Source organism: Lissotriton helveticus, chromosome 7 (genome assembly GCF_964261635.1).
Source record: "Lissotriton helveticus chromosome 7, aLisHel1.1, whole genome shotgun sequence".
NCBI classification, from domain to species: domain Eukaryota; kingdom Metazoa; phylum Chordata; class Amphibia; order Caudata; family Salamandridae; genus Lissotriton; species Lissotriton helveticus.
Genome location: NC_136068.1, coordinates 860124057 through 860141420, shown reverse-complemented (window position 1 = coordinate 860141420; position 17364 = coordinate 860124057). Strand labels below are relative to the sequence as shown.

General features: G+C 48.8%; 1 protein-coding gene across 2 annotated transcripts in view; it reads left to right on the top strand.

Moving 5' to 3' along the window:
* Positions 1–1160, top strand: part of SPDL1 (spindle apparatus coiled-coil protein 1) — a 424110-nt gene extending 422950 nt beyond the window's left edge. Inside the window, exon 12 of one of the 2 annotated variants that reach the window (XM_078653377.1) lies at positions 227–1160. In XM_078653377.1, coding sequence (XP_078509503.1) covers positions 227–377 — 151 coding nt within the window. In that variant the 3' untranslated portion in view covers positions 378–1160. The remainder of the gene's footprint in view (positions 1–226) is intronic. The other variant, XM_078653378.1, reaches the window with a different exon arrangement.
* The last annotated feature ends 16204 nt before the right edge of the window (positions 1161–17364 follow it).

Sequence of the window (17364 nt, the reverse complement as noted above, 5' to 3'; positions counted from 1 at the left end):
AACTTTTGGGTTAATGTTAACCACTGTTTGTGTTGACACAGTTTTATTTTCTGTAGAAAGCATCCACGGTACATGATTGACAACCAGCAAGGTTTTTTGCAGTGTTTTTGAGTTGCCCACTATTTATGTATATGAATAAGCGTTTCACGGTGTTTGACTTCACCATGCTATTAAGACATGAATTTCAGTGTTATGTTTCAAATTAGAATTACTGCTTTACCTGTAGGTCAGTCACTCCTGGTGAATCAAAAGCTATGAAATGTGAAGAGGACGGAATAACGGCCAAACGGCAAGAGAAGAAAACGCGCCAGAAAGCTTATCCAGTGATACACGTGCCCTCAAAACCAACCGCTGCAACACAGTGCCCTCAGCAGTGACGAGAAATAGCAACCACAGATGTCAGAAACGAAGCTCTGTGGCTTTCACAGGGTACATGGGACAAACTCGCGTCAACGTGTTACTGCTGGTGTTTTGAATCATTTGATGTTTGAAAATGTCTCTTTACATACCACGCATGTAAACGTGCTCCTGTATTGATTGATAGCGCGCGGTACAGGAAAGGCACGCGGTCATCAGTTTAAACCCAGATCTCTTGAGCAGTGTCTGGTGACTCTCACATGGCAGTTATGGCTCATAATTTTTGTTCTGAACTGATGCATACAATTATAAATGGATATGAATTCTGAAGATTGCAAAGCCACTTTAACTTTCAAAGAAAGGAAGGCCTGAATTTTCAAAATAATATTTTCACCACAAACCCAAGGACGTGTTGCTATTAGAAATTAAAATGTGAACTCGATTGCTCAAAATGCAGTGCGTAGTAAACACTGACTTTGAAGATCTTATTTAATATTGTTTAGAGTATTGTAAAAATATTTTAGCCTGGTATGGTTGAATGTTAAAAGAATATATATATATATATATATATATATATATATATATATATATATATATATATATATAGCACTGTTAAAATCTGAACCCTCATTCCATTTGCTGAACATAGACCATGTTTCCTTACAAGTGGTTGAGAAGCAAAGGTGCTAGTAAACGGAAACATAATCATTTTTTTTTTTTAACGTACAAGTTTCGTAATCCACTTAAGCTATGTATGTAGTTTATATTCATAATAAAAAATAACCTTTATTAGTATGATGCAATAATGTTTCGTGCTGATTTCTTTGTGTGCCAGCAGGAGTGCACATGGATAACCTTAATGTAGCAACTGTTTATACGGTTTATGGGCACTTACAAAAATTCCAAAGCTTTCTAGTGTACTTCAATTCTAGGATCAGACACAAACAGCCTTTTGTATGGTAAGTAAAAACATAAAATAAACAAAACAACCAGTGTAATTTTTTGTTACTAAGAAACTTCCCCGTGAGATCCGCCACATGTAGCCAAATCGATATTTCTCCCCATACTTGTCACGGGTGGAATACATGGGGGTGAGACACGTTACTAAATGTATTGTGTACATTTACATGTTGTACACATTCCTGCCATCTATTGTTCCGGTTGCTTTTCCTTGAAAACAATTTGCATGTAAATCTGTTAATTTATGCAAAGAAGCTGTATGCTGTTCATATAGGTAGCTTCGATATTAGTAGTTAGGTATAGATATGTACAGTCCTGGATGCCCCGCCAGGAGCTTCCTGCTCACCCTCCTCCTCAATTTATCTTCACAGTCACGCATGCACAGTATGGCATCCTTAAAAGTCAAAGCTAGGCAGGATCAAGCCATGATGGGCAGAGAAGAAACAGATCCCAACAAAAAAACTTTGTGCCTTCCTGATTGTAATGAAGCTCCTTGGTGACAATCAGATGTTTGATGCCATCTTCTGATTAGTTTGTCTGCCAGTGGGTATGGTCACAATGCTTCGGGTGGACCATTTTAGTTGATGGGATCTGGGAGAGGACTTTTTGGTAAAGAGCCTGACGTTGTGTTTTTTCAACAAACCGAGTATGTCATATGAGAACAAAAAAAAGATTTTAGATTTATTTCCGAGACCACATATACAGTTTCCAGGAAAAGTAAGAGATACTAGAGCGTATTTAAACTTGGTCAAGGACCTGCAAGAAATGTTAGAAAAAGATGCAATATATGACATACACCTGCGAAAGAAACCAGAGTGTATTAAAGCGATTTCCACCATCCAAAGGAAAACGTCATATGTGAACCAATATTTTTTTTTAGATCTATGATTACCTCAAACACCCAGAAGGCCATGGCCTTCTCCACCAATTTGGTTTTTACAAATAAACCAATAAAAAAAAAAAAGAAGTTCATAAACAAAAGACTAAAGCTTTTTGGGGGGAGGTATTGTAGATAGCTGAAGATCGTTAACTTTGTCAGAGGAAGAAAATGTTGTCCATGCAGAGCAGCATTCCCCTTAACTGCGTGCCAAGGTCTTATGACAATAAGGGAAAGAATTGGAAAGTTTGGGTTAATACCAGCATGCATTTATCCGATACCTAATGCCCATCTATACAAGTTGAGCATGTAAGAAGACATCTGAAAGAAACAGGTTAGTATTAGATTCCTTACCTTAGAATATCCCCAGGCGTCAGTCTGGATCCGGAAACTTTTGCGTAGCAGTACCCCTGCGCGTCGGTAGGCGTCGTCTGCAGGCGTCCCCTGCGGCTCCGCGTCGTCGGCGTCGTGCGCCGTGATGACGTCGCTGGAGTATATAGACGCCGCCTCCGCGCGCTGACGTCAGTTCTTCTTTTTTCCGCGCCAGTTAGCGCAGATCCGAAGAGCAGTACTCCGGTCTTTTGACCAAGTTTTTTTGTTAAGATTGATCCTTACGGTGCCGGTAGGATGCCCGGTTTCAAGAGTTGTGACGAGTGCGACCGCATGATGTCGGTCACCGACCACCATCGACTCTGCCTCCGGTGTCTGGGCGCGGACCACGACGTGGAGTCCTGCGTCGACTGTCGGGCCTTGACTGGAAAAGCTAGGCGGGAGCGGTCCCGCAAGCTTCTCGAACTCCGGTTGTCGGCCCCGCGTCGAGAGCGGTCCCGGTCCGGTCGGAGGTCGAGGGAGCGGTCGAGGGAGCGGTCGCGGAGCCGCCATGGGCGCTCCGGGAGTCGCCACCATTCCTCCGGCTCGTCAGGTAAGCACAAGAAGTCGGGGCGTCGCCATCGCACCCCCGACTCCCCCCGACGCCCGCGTGCTGCGGCCGGGGGCTCGGGTGACCCCACCCCCGCGGTCCCGCATGGGTCGCCGACGCCGTCTGCCCCACACCTGTCGGTCCCTGGGGAAGGCGCGTCGCGTGAGGAGATCGAGGCCTTCCTCATTGCTATGAGGGCGAGGTCTTCTCCGGCGGGGCCTTCGGCGCCTGCGGGCCCGTCGGTCCCGTCTGGGGGCCCGAGCGGTTCGGGTGCTCCTGCCCCGGCGCCGCCGGTGGCTCCGGCCCCGGCGCCGCTGGTTCCCTCTGGTTCGTCGCCGGCTGGTCTCCCGGCCTCTCCGGCGTCGGTTCCTGTGGGCCAGCCCATGGTACCGCCCCCGCGTGGTGCAGCGACTCCGCCGTCGGCTCCGGCCGGCGTCGGGTCCCCGGCACCGACGCCGCGCGGCGCCACCCCCCTTTCCTCCCCGACTCCGGACTCGGAGCCGGACCGGCGTCGGCCGACGCCGGACCCGACGCCGATGGGGCCTGTTGACCCCGATGTCTATATCGTCGACCCAGAATATGGGTATGACGAGGAGGAGTATGGAGAGGGTTGGGAGGGGTCTGAGGACCCTCTATCCCGTGCCTGCCAGTACGATGTGGACTGGGTAGGTGATCTGGGTGATGCCAGTGGCCTGGACGAGTCGCCCAACCCTGGGTTTGTCTCTCCGTCCCCTGTGGCGTCCGAGGCGGGTGCTGCCTATTCGGTGGTCCTGATGAGGGCTGCCAAGGCCTTACACCTTGAGCTCCCCGTTGCGAAGGTCAAACCGAATATCCTGACGGAAGTTTTTAAACCGCAGTCATGCCCCCAGGAGCCTCTGCTGCCGTTTAATGAGGCCCTGACGGATGTCCTTCTGGGCACCTGGTCCAGGCCCGCCTCTGGTGCGCCGGTTGACCGGAACGTTGCCAGGCGTCACCGTCCCTGCGCGGACGACCCTGCCTTCCTGTCCACCCATCCCTCCCCGGAGAGTCTGGTGATCCAGGCCTCCACTTCGCAGTCCGCATTTCCGTCGGCTCCGCCCGACCGGGAATCAAAGAGGTACGACCAATTCGGAAAGAAAGTGTTTTCCTCTTTGAGTGCTGGGCTGCGGTCTTGTAACACCGCGTGCCTCTTGGGCCGCTACACCCACTCCCTGTGGGATACGGTCGAGGAGTGTTTGCCGCAATGCCCCCAGGAAGTGCGGGACAAGCTCACCCGGGCCTTTGTTGAAGGCCGGGATGCGGCGCGGTACTCGATCCGTTGTGGTCTGGACACCACGGACTCACTGGGACGGGCCATGTCCACTACGGTGGCGATTCGTCGCCATGCCTGGCTGAGATCTGCCAACTTCTCACCAGACGTCCAAAATACGCTTATGGACATGCCATTTGATGGCAGTCGCCTATTTGGTGACAAAGCGGACCACGCGCTGGAGCGCTTCAAGGACTCCAGGGTCACGGCCAAGTCCTTGGGTCTCTCGACCCAGACCCAGCGCCAGCAGACGGGTTCGTTTCGGCCCTTTCGTGGCCAAGGGAGAGGAGGTCCCACACGTGCTGCCAGCCACGCGGCGCAGAGCGCTCCCCAGCGCGGTGGCGCCCGTGGTTTCCGCCGTGGTGGCGGTAGAGGCCAGCGTCGTGGTCAGTCCACGCCTCCCTCCGCTGCGGCATCCAAGCCTTCCTAGTCCGAGCTTTCGGGCTCACGTGACGCCAGTGGGTGGCAGGGTTCGCCATCACCACTCCCGCTGGCGCGCGATAACATCGGACAGGTGGGTGCTGCAGCTTGTCCGAAGGGGCTATGCCCTCCCCTTCGAGTCCACTCCTCCAGCCATGCCACCGCAGAACCACCGTGTGTCGGGGGACCACTTGACTCTTCTGCAGGAGGAAGTTACGGCCCTCTTGGCCAAGGGGGCCATCGAGCGCGTTCCTGGGCCAGAAGTAGGGTGTGGTTGCTACTCCCACTACTTTCTGGTACCCAAGAAGGACAAGGGAGGCCTGCGTCCTATCTTGGATCTACGGAACGTCAACGGCTTCCTCCGGAAGGAGAAGTTCAAGATGTTGACTTTGGCTCAGGTCTTGGCTGCTCTAGACCCACAAGACTGGATGGTAGCGTTGGACTTGCAGGATGCGTACTTTCACATCCCCGTCCTGCCGGCCCACCGGCGTTACCTGCGGTTCACGGTAGGCCACGAGCATTTTCAGTTTATCGTGCTCCCATTCGGCCTTACCAGCGCCCCACGGGTGTTCACGAAAGTGATGGCGGTGGTCGCAGCTCATCTGCGCCGGTTAGGGGTTTCAGTCTTCCCCTACCTCGACGACTGGCTGTTGAAGGCGGGCTCGCCCCAGACAGTCGTCCACCACCTTCAGATGACGGCAGACCTCCTGCACGAGTTGGGGTTTTCCATCAATGTGCCGAAATCACACCTGTGTCCCTCTCAAAAGCTCCTTTTCATCGGGGCGGTTCTCGACTCGGCGCAGTTTCGGGTTTATCCCCCGGAACGGCGGGTCCGGGATATTCAGGCTCTGATTCCCATCTTTCAGCCGTTATCCCGGGTTTCGGTCAGGTTGACGCTGCGGCTTCTGGGGCTGATGGCCTCCTGCATCCTTCTGGTGCATCACGCCAGATGGCGGTTGCGGGCTCTGCAGTGGGACCTGAAGTTTCAGTGGGCCCAGCATCAGGGCAACCTATCCGACCATGTCCTGATCTCGGAGGGCACTGCGAGACAGTTGCAGTGGTGGCTTACAGACCGCGATTGGGTCAGGGGCAGATCCCTCTCCCTTCCCCAGCCGGAGCACGTGGTTGTGACGGACGCGTCCCTCCAAGGCTGGGGTGGCCACTTGGGAGAGGCGGAGATCAGAGGCCTCTGGTCTCCGGCGGAGTCCCGGCTCCATATCAACATGTTGGAGCTGCGGGCGATTCGCCTGGCACTGAAGGCATTCCTCCCCTTTGTCAACGGGAGTGTAGTGCAGGTGTTCACGGACAACACCACCGCCATGTGGTACTGCAACAAACAGGGCGGTGTGGGGTCGTGGACCCTTTGCCAAGAGGCTCTGCGCCTCTGGCAATGGCTGGAACGTCAGGGCGTGACTCTGACGGTTCAACACCTGGCAGGTTCTCTGAACGCCAGGGCGGACGAACTCAGCCGTCGGTGCTCGGTGGATCACGAATGGCGTCTGAACTCGGATGTGGCGAGAGGCCTCTTTCAGCAATGGGGAGAGCCTTGGTTAGATCTATTCGCCACAGAAGAGAACGCGCAATGTCATCAGTTCTGCGCGTTGGAGTTTCCAAGACGGCACTCGCTCGGCGACGCCTTTCGGCGCGAGTGGAGTTGCGGTCTGTTGTACGCCTTTCCGCCTATACCACTTCTGCCCAGAGTGCTGAAGAAGATCAGGCGCGACCGGGCCCATGTTATCCTTGTGGCTCCGGACTGGGCTCGAAGGTACTGGTATCCCGAGCTACTCAGCATGACAGTCGGTCCCTCGATCCGCCTGCCCCTTCAGGAGGACCTTCTGTCGCAGCAGCAGGGGACGGTCCTCCACCCGAACCTGTCCAGTCTCCACCTCCATGCGTGGAGATTGAGCGGCGACAGTTGAGGCCATTTGACTTGCCTCCTGAAGTCTGTGATGTCATTCTGGCAGCCAGGCGTCCCTCCACAAAGTCGGTATACGCCTGCCGGTGGAACAGATTTGTGGCATGGTGCACAGCAAAGGCTGTGGATCCCCTTTCTGCCCCTCTATCTGAGGTTCTCCTCTTCCTCCTTTCCCTTGCCCAGCAGGGCTCTGCTCTGGGCACTATCAAGGGCTATCTTTCTGCCCTTTCCGCCTTCTTGAGGCTACCTGATCAGCCATCTTTGTTCAAGTCCCCTATTGTGTTAAGATTCTTAAAGGGCATCACGCACATGTATCCTCCAGCTCCGTTCGTGATGCCTCAGTGGGACTTGAACCTGGTTTTGACTTTCCTGATGTGCGCTCCCTTTGAGCCCCTTCATTCCTGTCCTCTCCGTCTTCTCACCTTAAAGACGGCCTTCCTGGTAGCCATCACCTCTGCCAGGAGAGTGAGTGAGCTCCAGGCTCTTTCTGTTCAACCTCCTTTCTTGTCTGTTCATCCTGATAAGGTGGTTCTTCGGACCAGACCTTCTTTCCTGCCCAAGGTAGTCTCTGCTTTTCACATTGGGCAGTCCATCACCTTGCCCTCCTTCTTCCCGCCTCCGCATCCTTCAAAGGATGAAGAGCGGCTCCATCGTCTGGACCCAAAACGTGCGCTTTCATTCTATATGGATCGCACACGCCAGTTCCGGGTGGATGACCAACTGTTTGTTGGCTACGTGGGTGAGAAGAAGGGAAGGGCGGTACAGAAACGGACCATCTCTCGGTGGGTCGTCCTGTGCATCAAAGCATGCTACTCTTTGGCTCGGAAGGAGCCTCCTGTTGGGCTGAGGGCCCATTCCACTCGGGCCACGGCGGCTTCTACTGCCCTGGGCCGGGGAGTCCCTTTGCAGGACATTTGCCAGGCGGCCACGTGGGCCTCGCTGCACACCTTTGCGAGGCACTACTGCCTGGACAGTCAAGTCCGGAGGGATGGCTTCTTTGGCCGTTCGGTCCTCCAGGACTTTCTGGTGTAGGTTGTATTGGTTCGCAGACCCACCACCGGGGTTGGTATTGCTGGGGTATCTATTCTAAGGTAAGGAATCTAATACTAACCTGTTTCTTTCAGATGAACAAGTTACTTACCTTCGGTAACGATATATCTGTAAGAAACAGTAGTTAGTATTAGATTCCTTACCGCCCCGCCCATCCTCCCCGTTCTGCGAACTGATACCTAGGGTTAGGGACATCCCTTTCAGGGCCCTAGTTTCAAATGGCACCAGTGTTGGTTCTCACATGGCTCTGCGTGTTCTGGCGCGGAAAAGCTGTGTGCAAAGAACTGACGTCAGCGCGCGGAGGCGGCGTCTATATACTCCAGCGACGTCATCACGGCGCACGACGCCGACGACGCGGAGCCGCAGGGGACGCCTGCAGACGACGCCTACCGACGCGCAGGGGTACTGCTACGCAAAAGTTTCCGGATCCAGACTGACGCCTGGGGATATTCTAAGGTAAGGAATCTAATACTAACTACTGTTTCTTACAGATATATCGTTACCGAAGGTAAGTAACTTGTTCTTTACAGCCATTGAAGCTATCAGAATCTAATAGTTGTTTTGAAGAAAATCTAGAAATCTGTCAATATATTTAATATTTTAAACGTGAAAAGGTCTTATTAGATCATGTAAGCACAGGTGGCCTAAGCTACAGACGCTTTGACTAAATGGGAGCCATACAAAGACAATGATTGCTCCGGCAAATAAGAAGTCAGGAAGCAAACTTTTACAGTACAAGAGGCCTACCCCTCAGATCCTTCGAGACATATATGTGTAACAGCAAGGTTGTGAGTTATGTTAACAATACTCCAAGTATCTTACTTCCCAGAACAAGATGCACTATAATTGCAATAGAAAAAAACAAAATCTAGGAGATTTGCCACTTGGCCCTTGAGAGGGGAATAATGCTTATGGCTTAGAACGTCAGAGGAATAGCAAATGACTTGACAGATACCTTTTGTTAAGAATGTTTAGATTCTCATGAATAGCAGTTCCACCACGCAACTTGCCAATGTTTAGACATCGGTTTGACCAATCAAAGACCTGTCTATTACAAGAGGAAATAGAAAATGTCCTGGTTACATATCCATGTTCCCAGAGGTGTGGTCCTAAAGGATGCATCGTGGTAAATTGATACTGGGCTCTTGCGTACGCTTTTTCCACCAGTAATCATTACACAGAAATACATCAGGATGATGCCAAACTCTTTTATTACGATTTTTCCAATAGTTCAGACAAGGGCATGGAAGGTATGTTACTCAACTGCTTAATTTGTTAATTGCACCATACTAAAAGCTTAGAGTTTAACATAATTTTTAAACAGTGCTTCACTGGTTAATGGGACCATTATTTGAATCTATGTAACCTGTGAATTTTAAACCTCGTGGTAAAAGCAACCTTTCTTGTAGTTAAGTTCTGTAAATAAAGGGAGCTTTCTACAAGTCGTTACTATCAAGGATCCATATTTTATTTATTTTTTTCATTTTAAATGGAATCAAAGTTTATATTTCAACTAAAATAAACTTTTGTTTTTATTAATCCGGCCATACTTCTGAAACTCTCTGGTAAAAAGAAAAATCAGAAAATCTAGAATAATAGGAAAAGCCCTATGAAAGAAGTCTTCAATATAGTCCCTTCAGCTTGTTCTTAGCATTGTCTCCTTGCACTGCAATGGTCGCTTCACCAGACTCCTCTCTTCAAATTTTTGATGCACATGCTTATTTCAAGAGTTTTGCTCTTTGATCTACTTTAAGCAACGGAGCTCTTTGTCTTTACACTTGTCTGGAGACTTCAGAAATGTGGTTAACAGGTTGGTAAGGGGTGACACCTACTAAGTTAATAAACGCAAGATGGTTAGGTCAAACACATTTCTGAGAGATTCTATACTCACCCCCTGATGTCTTTGGTTCAAACAGTAGGCAGTTCACAGAGATGTACATGTTCGTTTAAGCAGTAAAAACAATTTTAAAGTCAGGAAAATTCCAGAACCAATTTAGACAAATAGAGAAAATTGTAATGAGCAACAAAAAACACCAAGCTCAGTAAAATAGGTTAAGCGGAACCTGAGAGATTAATTTTTCGGCAAAGAGCATCCAGGAAATGTAAACTGTCATTTAAAAAACGTTTGTGGTTGACAGGGACCTAGATGCAATGTCTGGATGACCAAGAGGGGGCAGAGGTTGGATGCACCAAGTGGGTCATCCTTATCAAATCTTACCTTTGAACTTCATCCCTAACTGCTGGTAAAGTTCCTTCTGGTCAGTGCTGCAGCCTGTAGCTGTTTAGAGTAGCCCTTTGGGCACCATGTCATTGCTGCCAGGTAATCTGCAGAGTTTAGTCCTCTGGTAAGTGGGCCCCCTCGGAGTGAGAATCTGCTTTTTGTGTCCACGTAACAGATAAGCAGGGAGCCAACCCCATGGCCCTTGGCGAGCCATAGAGTGTGTGGGTGCCAGATGTACTTGAATAAGTCTTCTTCCAGCAAGCGTGGAGTCTTCAACCCCACCCCCACCCAGTATGACCCTTCTTTAGATGAAGTCTTCCCAGGTACAGGAAGGTTCTGAGGAGTTGGTAATTGAGCTACCAGGTTTATCCTGTGCACTTGTCAGACACTGGAGAATATCTGCTATCTGGTCCTAATTGTCTAACAGTCACCTACCTTTTGGAGCACTCCCACTTTGCCTTACTGTAAAAATACCCAGGAGCTCCTGTTTCCATATGGCAGGATCCTTCGGCCATTAGGCAGGCCTGCTTCATTCAGCTCCTGTGCCACTTTTCTATATAGTTGAGCGCTCTCCCCCCCCTGGACAGGGCCCACATTGGTTCTCTTCTCTACAGTGACTTGGGCAAGTCTGTATTAGAGGGTCCTAGAAATAAATAGGGGAAGCCGTCCCTGGCATCTCCAACTCTTCATACCCACTCCCAGATAGATAATCTCTGCTAATCAGTCAGCACTTAACACTCTTCTGTTTCTATCTGGGCTCAGAGGCAGGGTGTATTGTACTCTGAACCAGAGTTGTTAACTCTCGCAGTCTAGTGTCAAATATGCCTGGCTACGTTAAAATGAAATTCCTAAGATTTAGACTGTTGTATATTCCATTTATGAAATTGAGTGGAATGGAATCAGCGCTTAAAGGAAAACTGCTTGTCACCTCTACAGACTTACAACTGAAACACTTTTGCACATTTTCTGTATTTTCCTCAAACATTTGTATTTATGAAAAATGATATACAACCGGTTTTTAACATGGCAAAAATAAGATCGACTGTTGAGGCTGTAAGATCTTGTTTTTGCGCCAGAAATAATAGCGTAATTATAGGGCTAATGACATTTTTTAAGCAAAGTTTATAAAGTGTTTGTCTCCTGAGCTTAGCAACTGTTTTTTATTGTAGATCTGAATTTATACATGCCCAGTCATTTTCAACTATCACTTGATATTCGCGCTACTTGGGATATTTTGGTTTTTATTGTAATCTATTGATTAATACAATAAATTTCACTACTACTGCTACTACTCCTTTTTACCTCAAACTCTCCCAGTCAAAAATGTGTATTCCAGCTCTGTAGGCGTGATCAGTGGTGAAACTGGTTTTATGCTTGTTTGGTTCAGGCAGCACCAAATACATTAGATAATTTTTTGAACATTGATGCGAAAGGAAATAAAGATTTTAATTCGCTCTATGCTTGTTTCAAGTCTCGCAAAGCCTACACATGAGTTTGATTTCACTGTGAGAGCTCACTAACCCCAATATGTAGAGTACTCTTGTGTCAATATATAATCGTTCTGTCCTGTGGGTGTTGAAGGCTAGGGTGACTTATGCCTATATAAAATAGGTTTCTCCTACATGGCAAAGGCACCTTTAACCCACAATTTATCTCTACACACTGTGCAGCCCATCCAAAGCACAGATGTACTCCTGGCAGACATATCTGTGATAAAGGCTTCAACCCACAGATTCCTTACTTTTTGAATATTGCCCAGTCACTGTGTCCGTAACCTTTTCAATAGTTCCTCAGTGTGCCGTTAGTTGGTACCATGTGGCTCTGCACTGACACCGTTCCGCACCGAAAATGACGTGCGGCCCATATAGGTGCCACCTCTGCAAACTGCAAAAAGAACAATTGATGGGCAGAATGTTAAGCAATGTAAAACATTCACCCCAGTACAGAGATATGGGCCTAAGTCCATTGTTTTTTTGCTCCACATTGCATTCCAGTTTAAACCCAGCCATATTCAAATCAGTCTTGACTCTGCTCCTCATGGGAACAGTCCAGCCCTACCTGCCAGGCTAGGTCCTTCCTGGACTGCAAACAAGCATTCTAGGGCCGGTTTCGTGGTATCACCCCTCGTCAGCCAGGCTAACTTTACTCCAATGGCATGGACAGCACGGGTCTCATGTTTGGGCATACTCTTCCCACTCGGGGCGACAAATGCAGAAAGAACAATTGCTGGACAGAATGTTGAACAATGTCATGGTGAGCAAAAGAATGATGGAGTTAACCCAGATCTCGTGACTAGGGGTGGATGTTTTGATTTGTTCTGCATTAAGTCCATGATTTGCATGTCTTTTGCTTTCTCACCCTAAGTGCGCCGGGTATTCCTAGATGTGGGACCCGGGCTCACTGTGCCACTGGATTCAAGCTCACCTGGCTGAGGACAGGGAAACACTGTAACTGATCCCCGGATGCTTGTTTCTGTTCCATGGAGGACCTGGCTTGGCAGTTCGGGCAGGACTGGACACTGGGTAGGGCAGTTGGAACCTGCATGGTAATTCTGCACCATGCATGGGAAAAATCTCCGGGTTTCTAATAATAACGGTACTTTATTATTATTTTATTTTTAGTCTACCTTTCAGCTCCATGGGTGGGCTAGGACGGGGCTCGTGTGACGCCAGCAGAGGAAGGAGTGGTGGCTGCATCATAAGTGCAATTGACGGTTTGGGCCGGCCAAACCATTATGCACACTGTGTGTTCTCCACCAGATGTATTTTACAGCGTGGGTGGAGCACATGCACAGGCTCCCAGTGCCTCTGAGCGCCAAACCAGTGCATTCAGACCAATAACAATGCTGGTGTAAGGCAGCATTGTGATTGACTGGGAGTGTCTGGGTGCTTTCGTTCCGAGAGAAGAGGACGGAAGAGAGGCAGTAGCGTTCGCAGGTACGTCCTTTTTTTTTTTTTTTTTTCTTCTAACCCCACCACAATCCACCCACCGCCACTGTCCCCACTCACTGCCTCCGCTCCCTACCAGCTTCCACTGATTAGAGTGCTTCAAAGAAAGCAACAGCATGATCTTTTGGCCTTGCACCATCTGTACAGCAGTTTCCCCAGCAGTGTTGCCTCTCTCAAGACATCAGAAGGGGGATACAGCAGAGTCCACAACAGACTTCACCCCCAGAACAACAAACCTCCCAGACCTTTAGAGATAGGGCTCAGGGATCTAGCTGGCAGTATCCAGCCCCCCAGGGGCAATGTAACCTACCCCCCTCTGCCCTCCCTACCTCACCCCTCTGCCCTTCCTACCTCATACCCCACTGCTGCAGCAAATCCCTTTAGTTTGCCATCCGCAGCGCACTGATGCCCGGTTGAAGGCAAGATACGCTATTACTTCCAATTACGTTAAAGCATCACAACGGCTTCAAGTTGTCAGTTAAGGTTATACCCTACCTCTAGTGTCCCTCTCTATAGACTTGCTACCTACACCCCAATGGCTTCTGGAGGAACGTTTGTCTATTCTCCCACGTAAAGTATGTGTTCTTTTGTAGAAGGAACCTATAGAAAGGGTGCTGGCATCAGGGGTCTGGACTGGTTGCTACTCTTGTTACTTTCTGGTGCCAAAGAAATACAGAGGACAACGTCCTATTGTAGATTGCTCTCTGAACTTCTTCCTTAAGAAGGGTATGTTCAAGATACTCACTTTGGCCCAAGCTCTGTCTGCGCTAGATCCAGGGGACTGGATGTTGGCTTTCGATTTGCAGGATGCCATTTCCAAATCTCTGTTCTGCATTTTCAGTTAGCCCACAGCACTTTCAGTTCTCCCTTCTCCTCTTAAGCCTCACCAGTGCCCTTTGGTGTTCACGAAAGTGATGGGGGTAGTTGCGGCCCCTTTGAAGAGTTTGGGAATACCAGTCTTCTCGTACCTTGATGACTGATTGCCTAAGGCGGACTCGACTTACACAACTTCAAACAATCCCAGAGGGCGGCCGATCTGTTAACATTACTAGGATTTACCATCAACGTCCCAATCTCACATCTTACTCCATAGAGGGTCCTTGACACGCTGCTGTTATGAGCTTTCCTAGCCACCTCAATGATTCCAGTATATTTGAGCTAGAATCTGAAATGATGGCTACACTCAAAGGTGGCACAAGATCTCTTTCATCAACAGAAACAACCCTGTCTTTATAATTTTGCCACTTCCGAGAATGCTGAACAGTGTAGTAAATTTGCACTTTAGAGTTCCTAAGACATTTCTCCCTCAAAGACTCCTTTCATTGGGAGGGGAGCTTGGGACTCCTCAACACTGTGCCACCTCTACATCTCCTGTCCAAAGTTCTGAAAAAAAATCAGGAATGATAGGGCCCAAGTCCTTCGTATGGCCCTGTATTGCGCCAGCAGAGTGTATACCCAGTATATCTGGCCTTGATCATCTGTCTTTCGACACAGCTGCCTCTTTGGAAGGGTATTCTTTCACAACTTCGGGGCAGGGCCTGTACCTGAGCTTGTACAACCTACACCTAGATACTTGGAGATTGAGCAGCGGCAGTTGACTGCTTTTGACCTCTCTCCCGAAGTAGAGAATTTTATTCTGGCAGCCAAACGGACCTCCATCAAAAACATTTATGAGGAATGCTTGGAATAGATAAATGTGTGGAGTGCTTCAGGCCCTGCAAACCCGGTTTTCTGACATTCGTTTCTCTTTCATTAGCCCAGCTAGTCCTTGCTGAGGCCAATTAAGGGTTTTGTTGGCATTTTTATGGTTATGTCTTCGACCTTTTCTGTTCAAATCACCTGTTATATGTTCTAAAGTAGCTGAGCCAAATGTTTCCACTGAAACTTTTGTGATGCCCAGTGGGATCTGAATTTGGTGCTCCCATTTCTGATGTACACTCCATTTAAGACACTGCATAGTTTTCCTCTAACATTACTAACCCTTACAACAGTATTCCTCATAGCAATAAAGTAAGCGCCTCTCATGAGTGGGCTACAAGCAACCATACACCATCTTGTTTCCAGATAAGCTAGTGATAAGGGCTAAGGCGGCATTCCTTCTGCGAGATGGCACACCTTTCCACATCAGGTAATCTATCACTCTGCCAGCATTATTTGCCCCTCCTCATCCATCCATAGGGGAAGAAAGACTTCATCGCTTAGACCCAAAGAGAGCCAAAGCTATTACATTGATCGAACCAGGGACTATTTGTTAGATCAGCTCTTCATTGGATTTAGTGGGACAGAGAAAGATAGAGCAGTACAGAAACAGACCCTCTCCAGAATGATTGTCCTTTGTGTAAAAATCTGCTATGGATTGGCCAAGAAACAGTCTCTGGAAGGCCTGCGGCCTCATTCCAGCAGAGTCAACGCTGCCACCCCTTGCCCCAAAATAGTGCTGGTTACGTAATGACGTTGCAAAGATGAGTAATACGGATGTAATGTGTGAACACTGGATGTCTAACACCTTCACTGTTAAATACATCTTTTTGCTAATAAAATGGCGGGCCATGCATCGCGTTCTTTGCTGCGCAAATTGGACAGCACCACTCGTGGCCTTCTGTCTGAAGAAGTTACTTATTCAGCACAGACAACTCCCGCTGTGCTGTATATGAGCAGGCAGCGCGGCTAGTTTCCAACAATAAGATTAAAGGACCATAATTCCCATTAGGCAGCTAGATGCCCCTCCCTTACCGTGCAGGCTTCGGTTTTTAACCATAGACTTCCCCATGCTCCCTTAGGGGCAGCCAGACTATGCCTACTAAACAAGCATGCTCTAAGCTTTAAATGATAGACTGCACTGCTTTCTAGCCATACCTGGAGATGGACAAGAACATACCATAGATATTTCTGCACGATGGACCTATGTTGATGCGAGTATGGAGGAACTTTGTATGACTGGTGGCCATCAGTGGGCAAGACTAGCCTGCCCCCCACCCCCTGTTTTTTCTGATTTCCTTTGATCATTATTACTGCTTCCTCACAGGCATATGTCATATCTCCATGTCCAAACCAGGAGGGTACCTCGTAGGGGCTGGTACTCTGTTGACTTGGGCTGCTCTAATGTGCAGCCTGACTGTTTTTCGGCCTTGTGTCCGGGGCAGTTTTGTATATCTGTAAATGTTTTTCAACTAAAATTAGCAGACAGGATATTACTGCTGATGATGTATTGATGGATGTCTGCTATCTTAAACGTGTGTAGCTACAGAGAACATCGTCCTTCCCTAGACCATATGGCAGGTATCCCGTTGGGACCATTCGGAACTATGTGCTTGTTTGTATGTAATTTTTTTACACGTCTGTTCTAGTGTCATGTCTTGCAGTGCAATTTCATTAATCTATCAGGTTTGGTTGATAAAACATCTTCTCTTTTCTATTTTTCTTTTTATTTTAGGTAAAATAGTACTGAGACCAGGTAGGAATCACTCCAGTCTGTTCAGTGCAAGGTTTTTAATATTTGTTAGGTCACATTTCTAGGAATCCATGGCACTGATGAATGCACTCAACCAGTACAAAAAGAACAATCATGGACCGAATGCATAACTATGTCATACATTCACCCCAGTACAGAGATCTGGGCCAAAATCCATCGTTTTTTTGCTCACCATGCCATTCCAGTTTGACCCTGCGCCCTATGGGAACAGTCCAGCCTGAACTGCCAGGCCAGGTTCTCCCTGGACTGGAAACAAGCTTCCTAGGACCGGTTTCGGGCTTTCAGCCCTCATCAGCCAGGATAGCTCGACTCCAGTGGCGAGCATGGGACCCACGTCTGGGCATACCCGTCCCACTCTGGGTGACAAATGCAAAAAGAACAATTGATGGACAGAATGCAGAAAAATGTCATACATTCACCCCAGTACAGAGATTGGGCCTAAATCCATCACTTTTTTGCTCACCATGCCACTCCAGTTTGGACCCAGCCATATGCAAATCAGCCTTGACCCTGCACCCAATGGGAACAGTTCAGCCAGAACTGCCAGGCTAGGTCCTCCCTGGACGGGAAGCAAGCATCCTAGGACCGGTTTTGGGCTTTCAGCCAGGATAGCTTGACTCCAGTGGCATGGAGAGCACAGGACCCACGTCTGGGCATACCCGTCCCACTCGGGGTGACAAATGCAAAAAGAACAATTGATTGACCGAATGCAGAACAATGTCATATATTCACCCCAGTACAGAGATATGGGCCTAAATCATGTTAGGCCTCATGGCCTCCTGCATCCTGCTAGTAACACATGCCAGATGGCATATGTGGGCTCTGCAGTACAACGTGAAGTTTTAATGGGTGCAATATCAGAGGAACCTCTCCATCGTGGTCCAGATCTCCGATGGAACTGCAGTGGTGGCTAACGAACCTCAATTGGGTCAGAGGC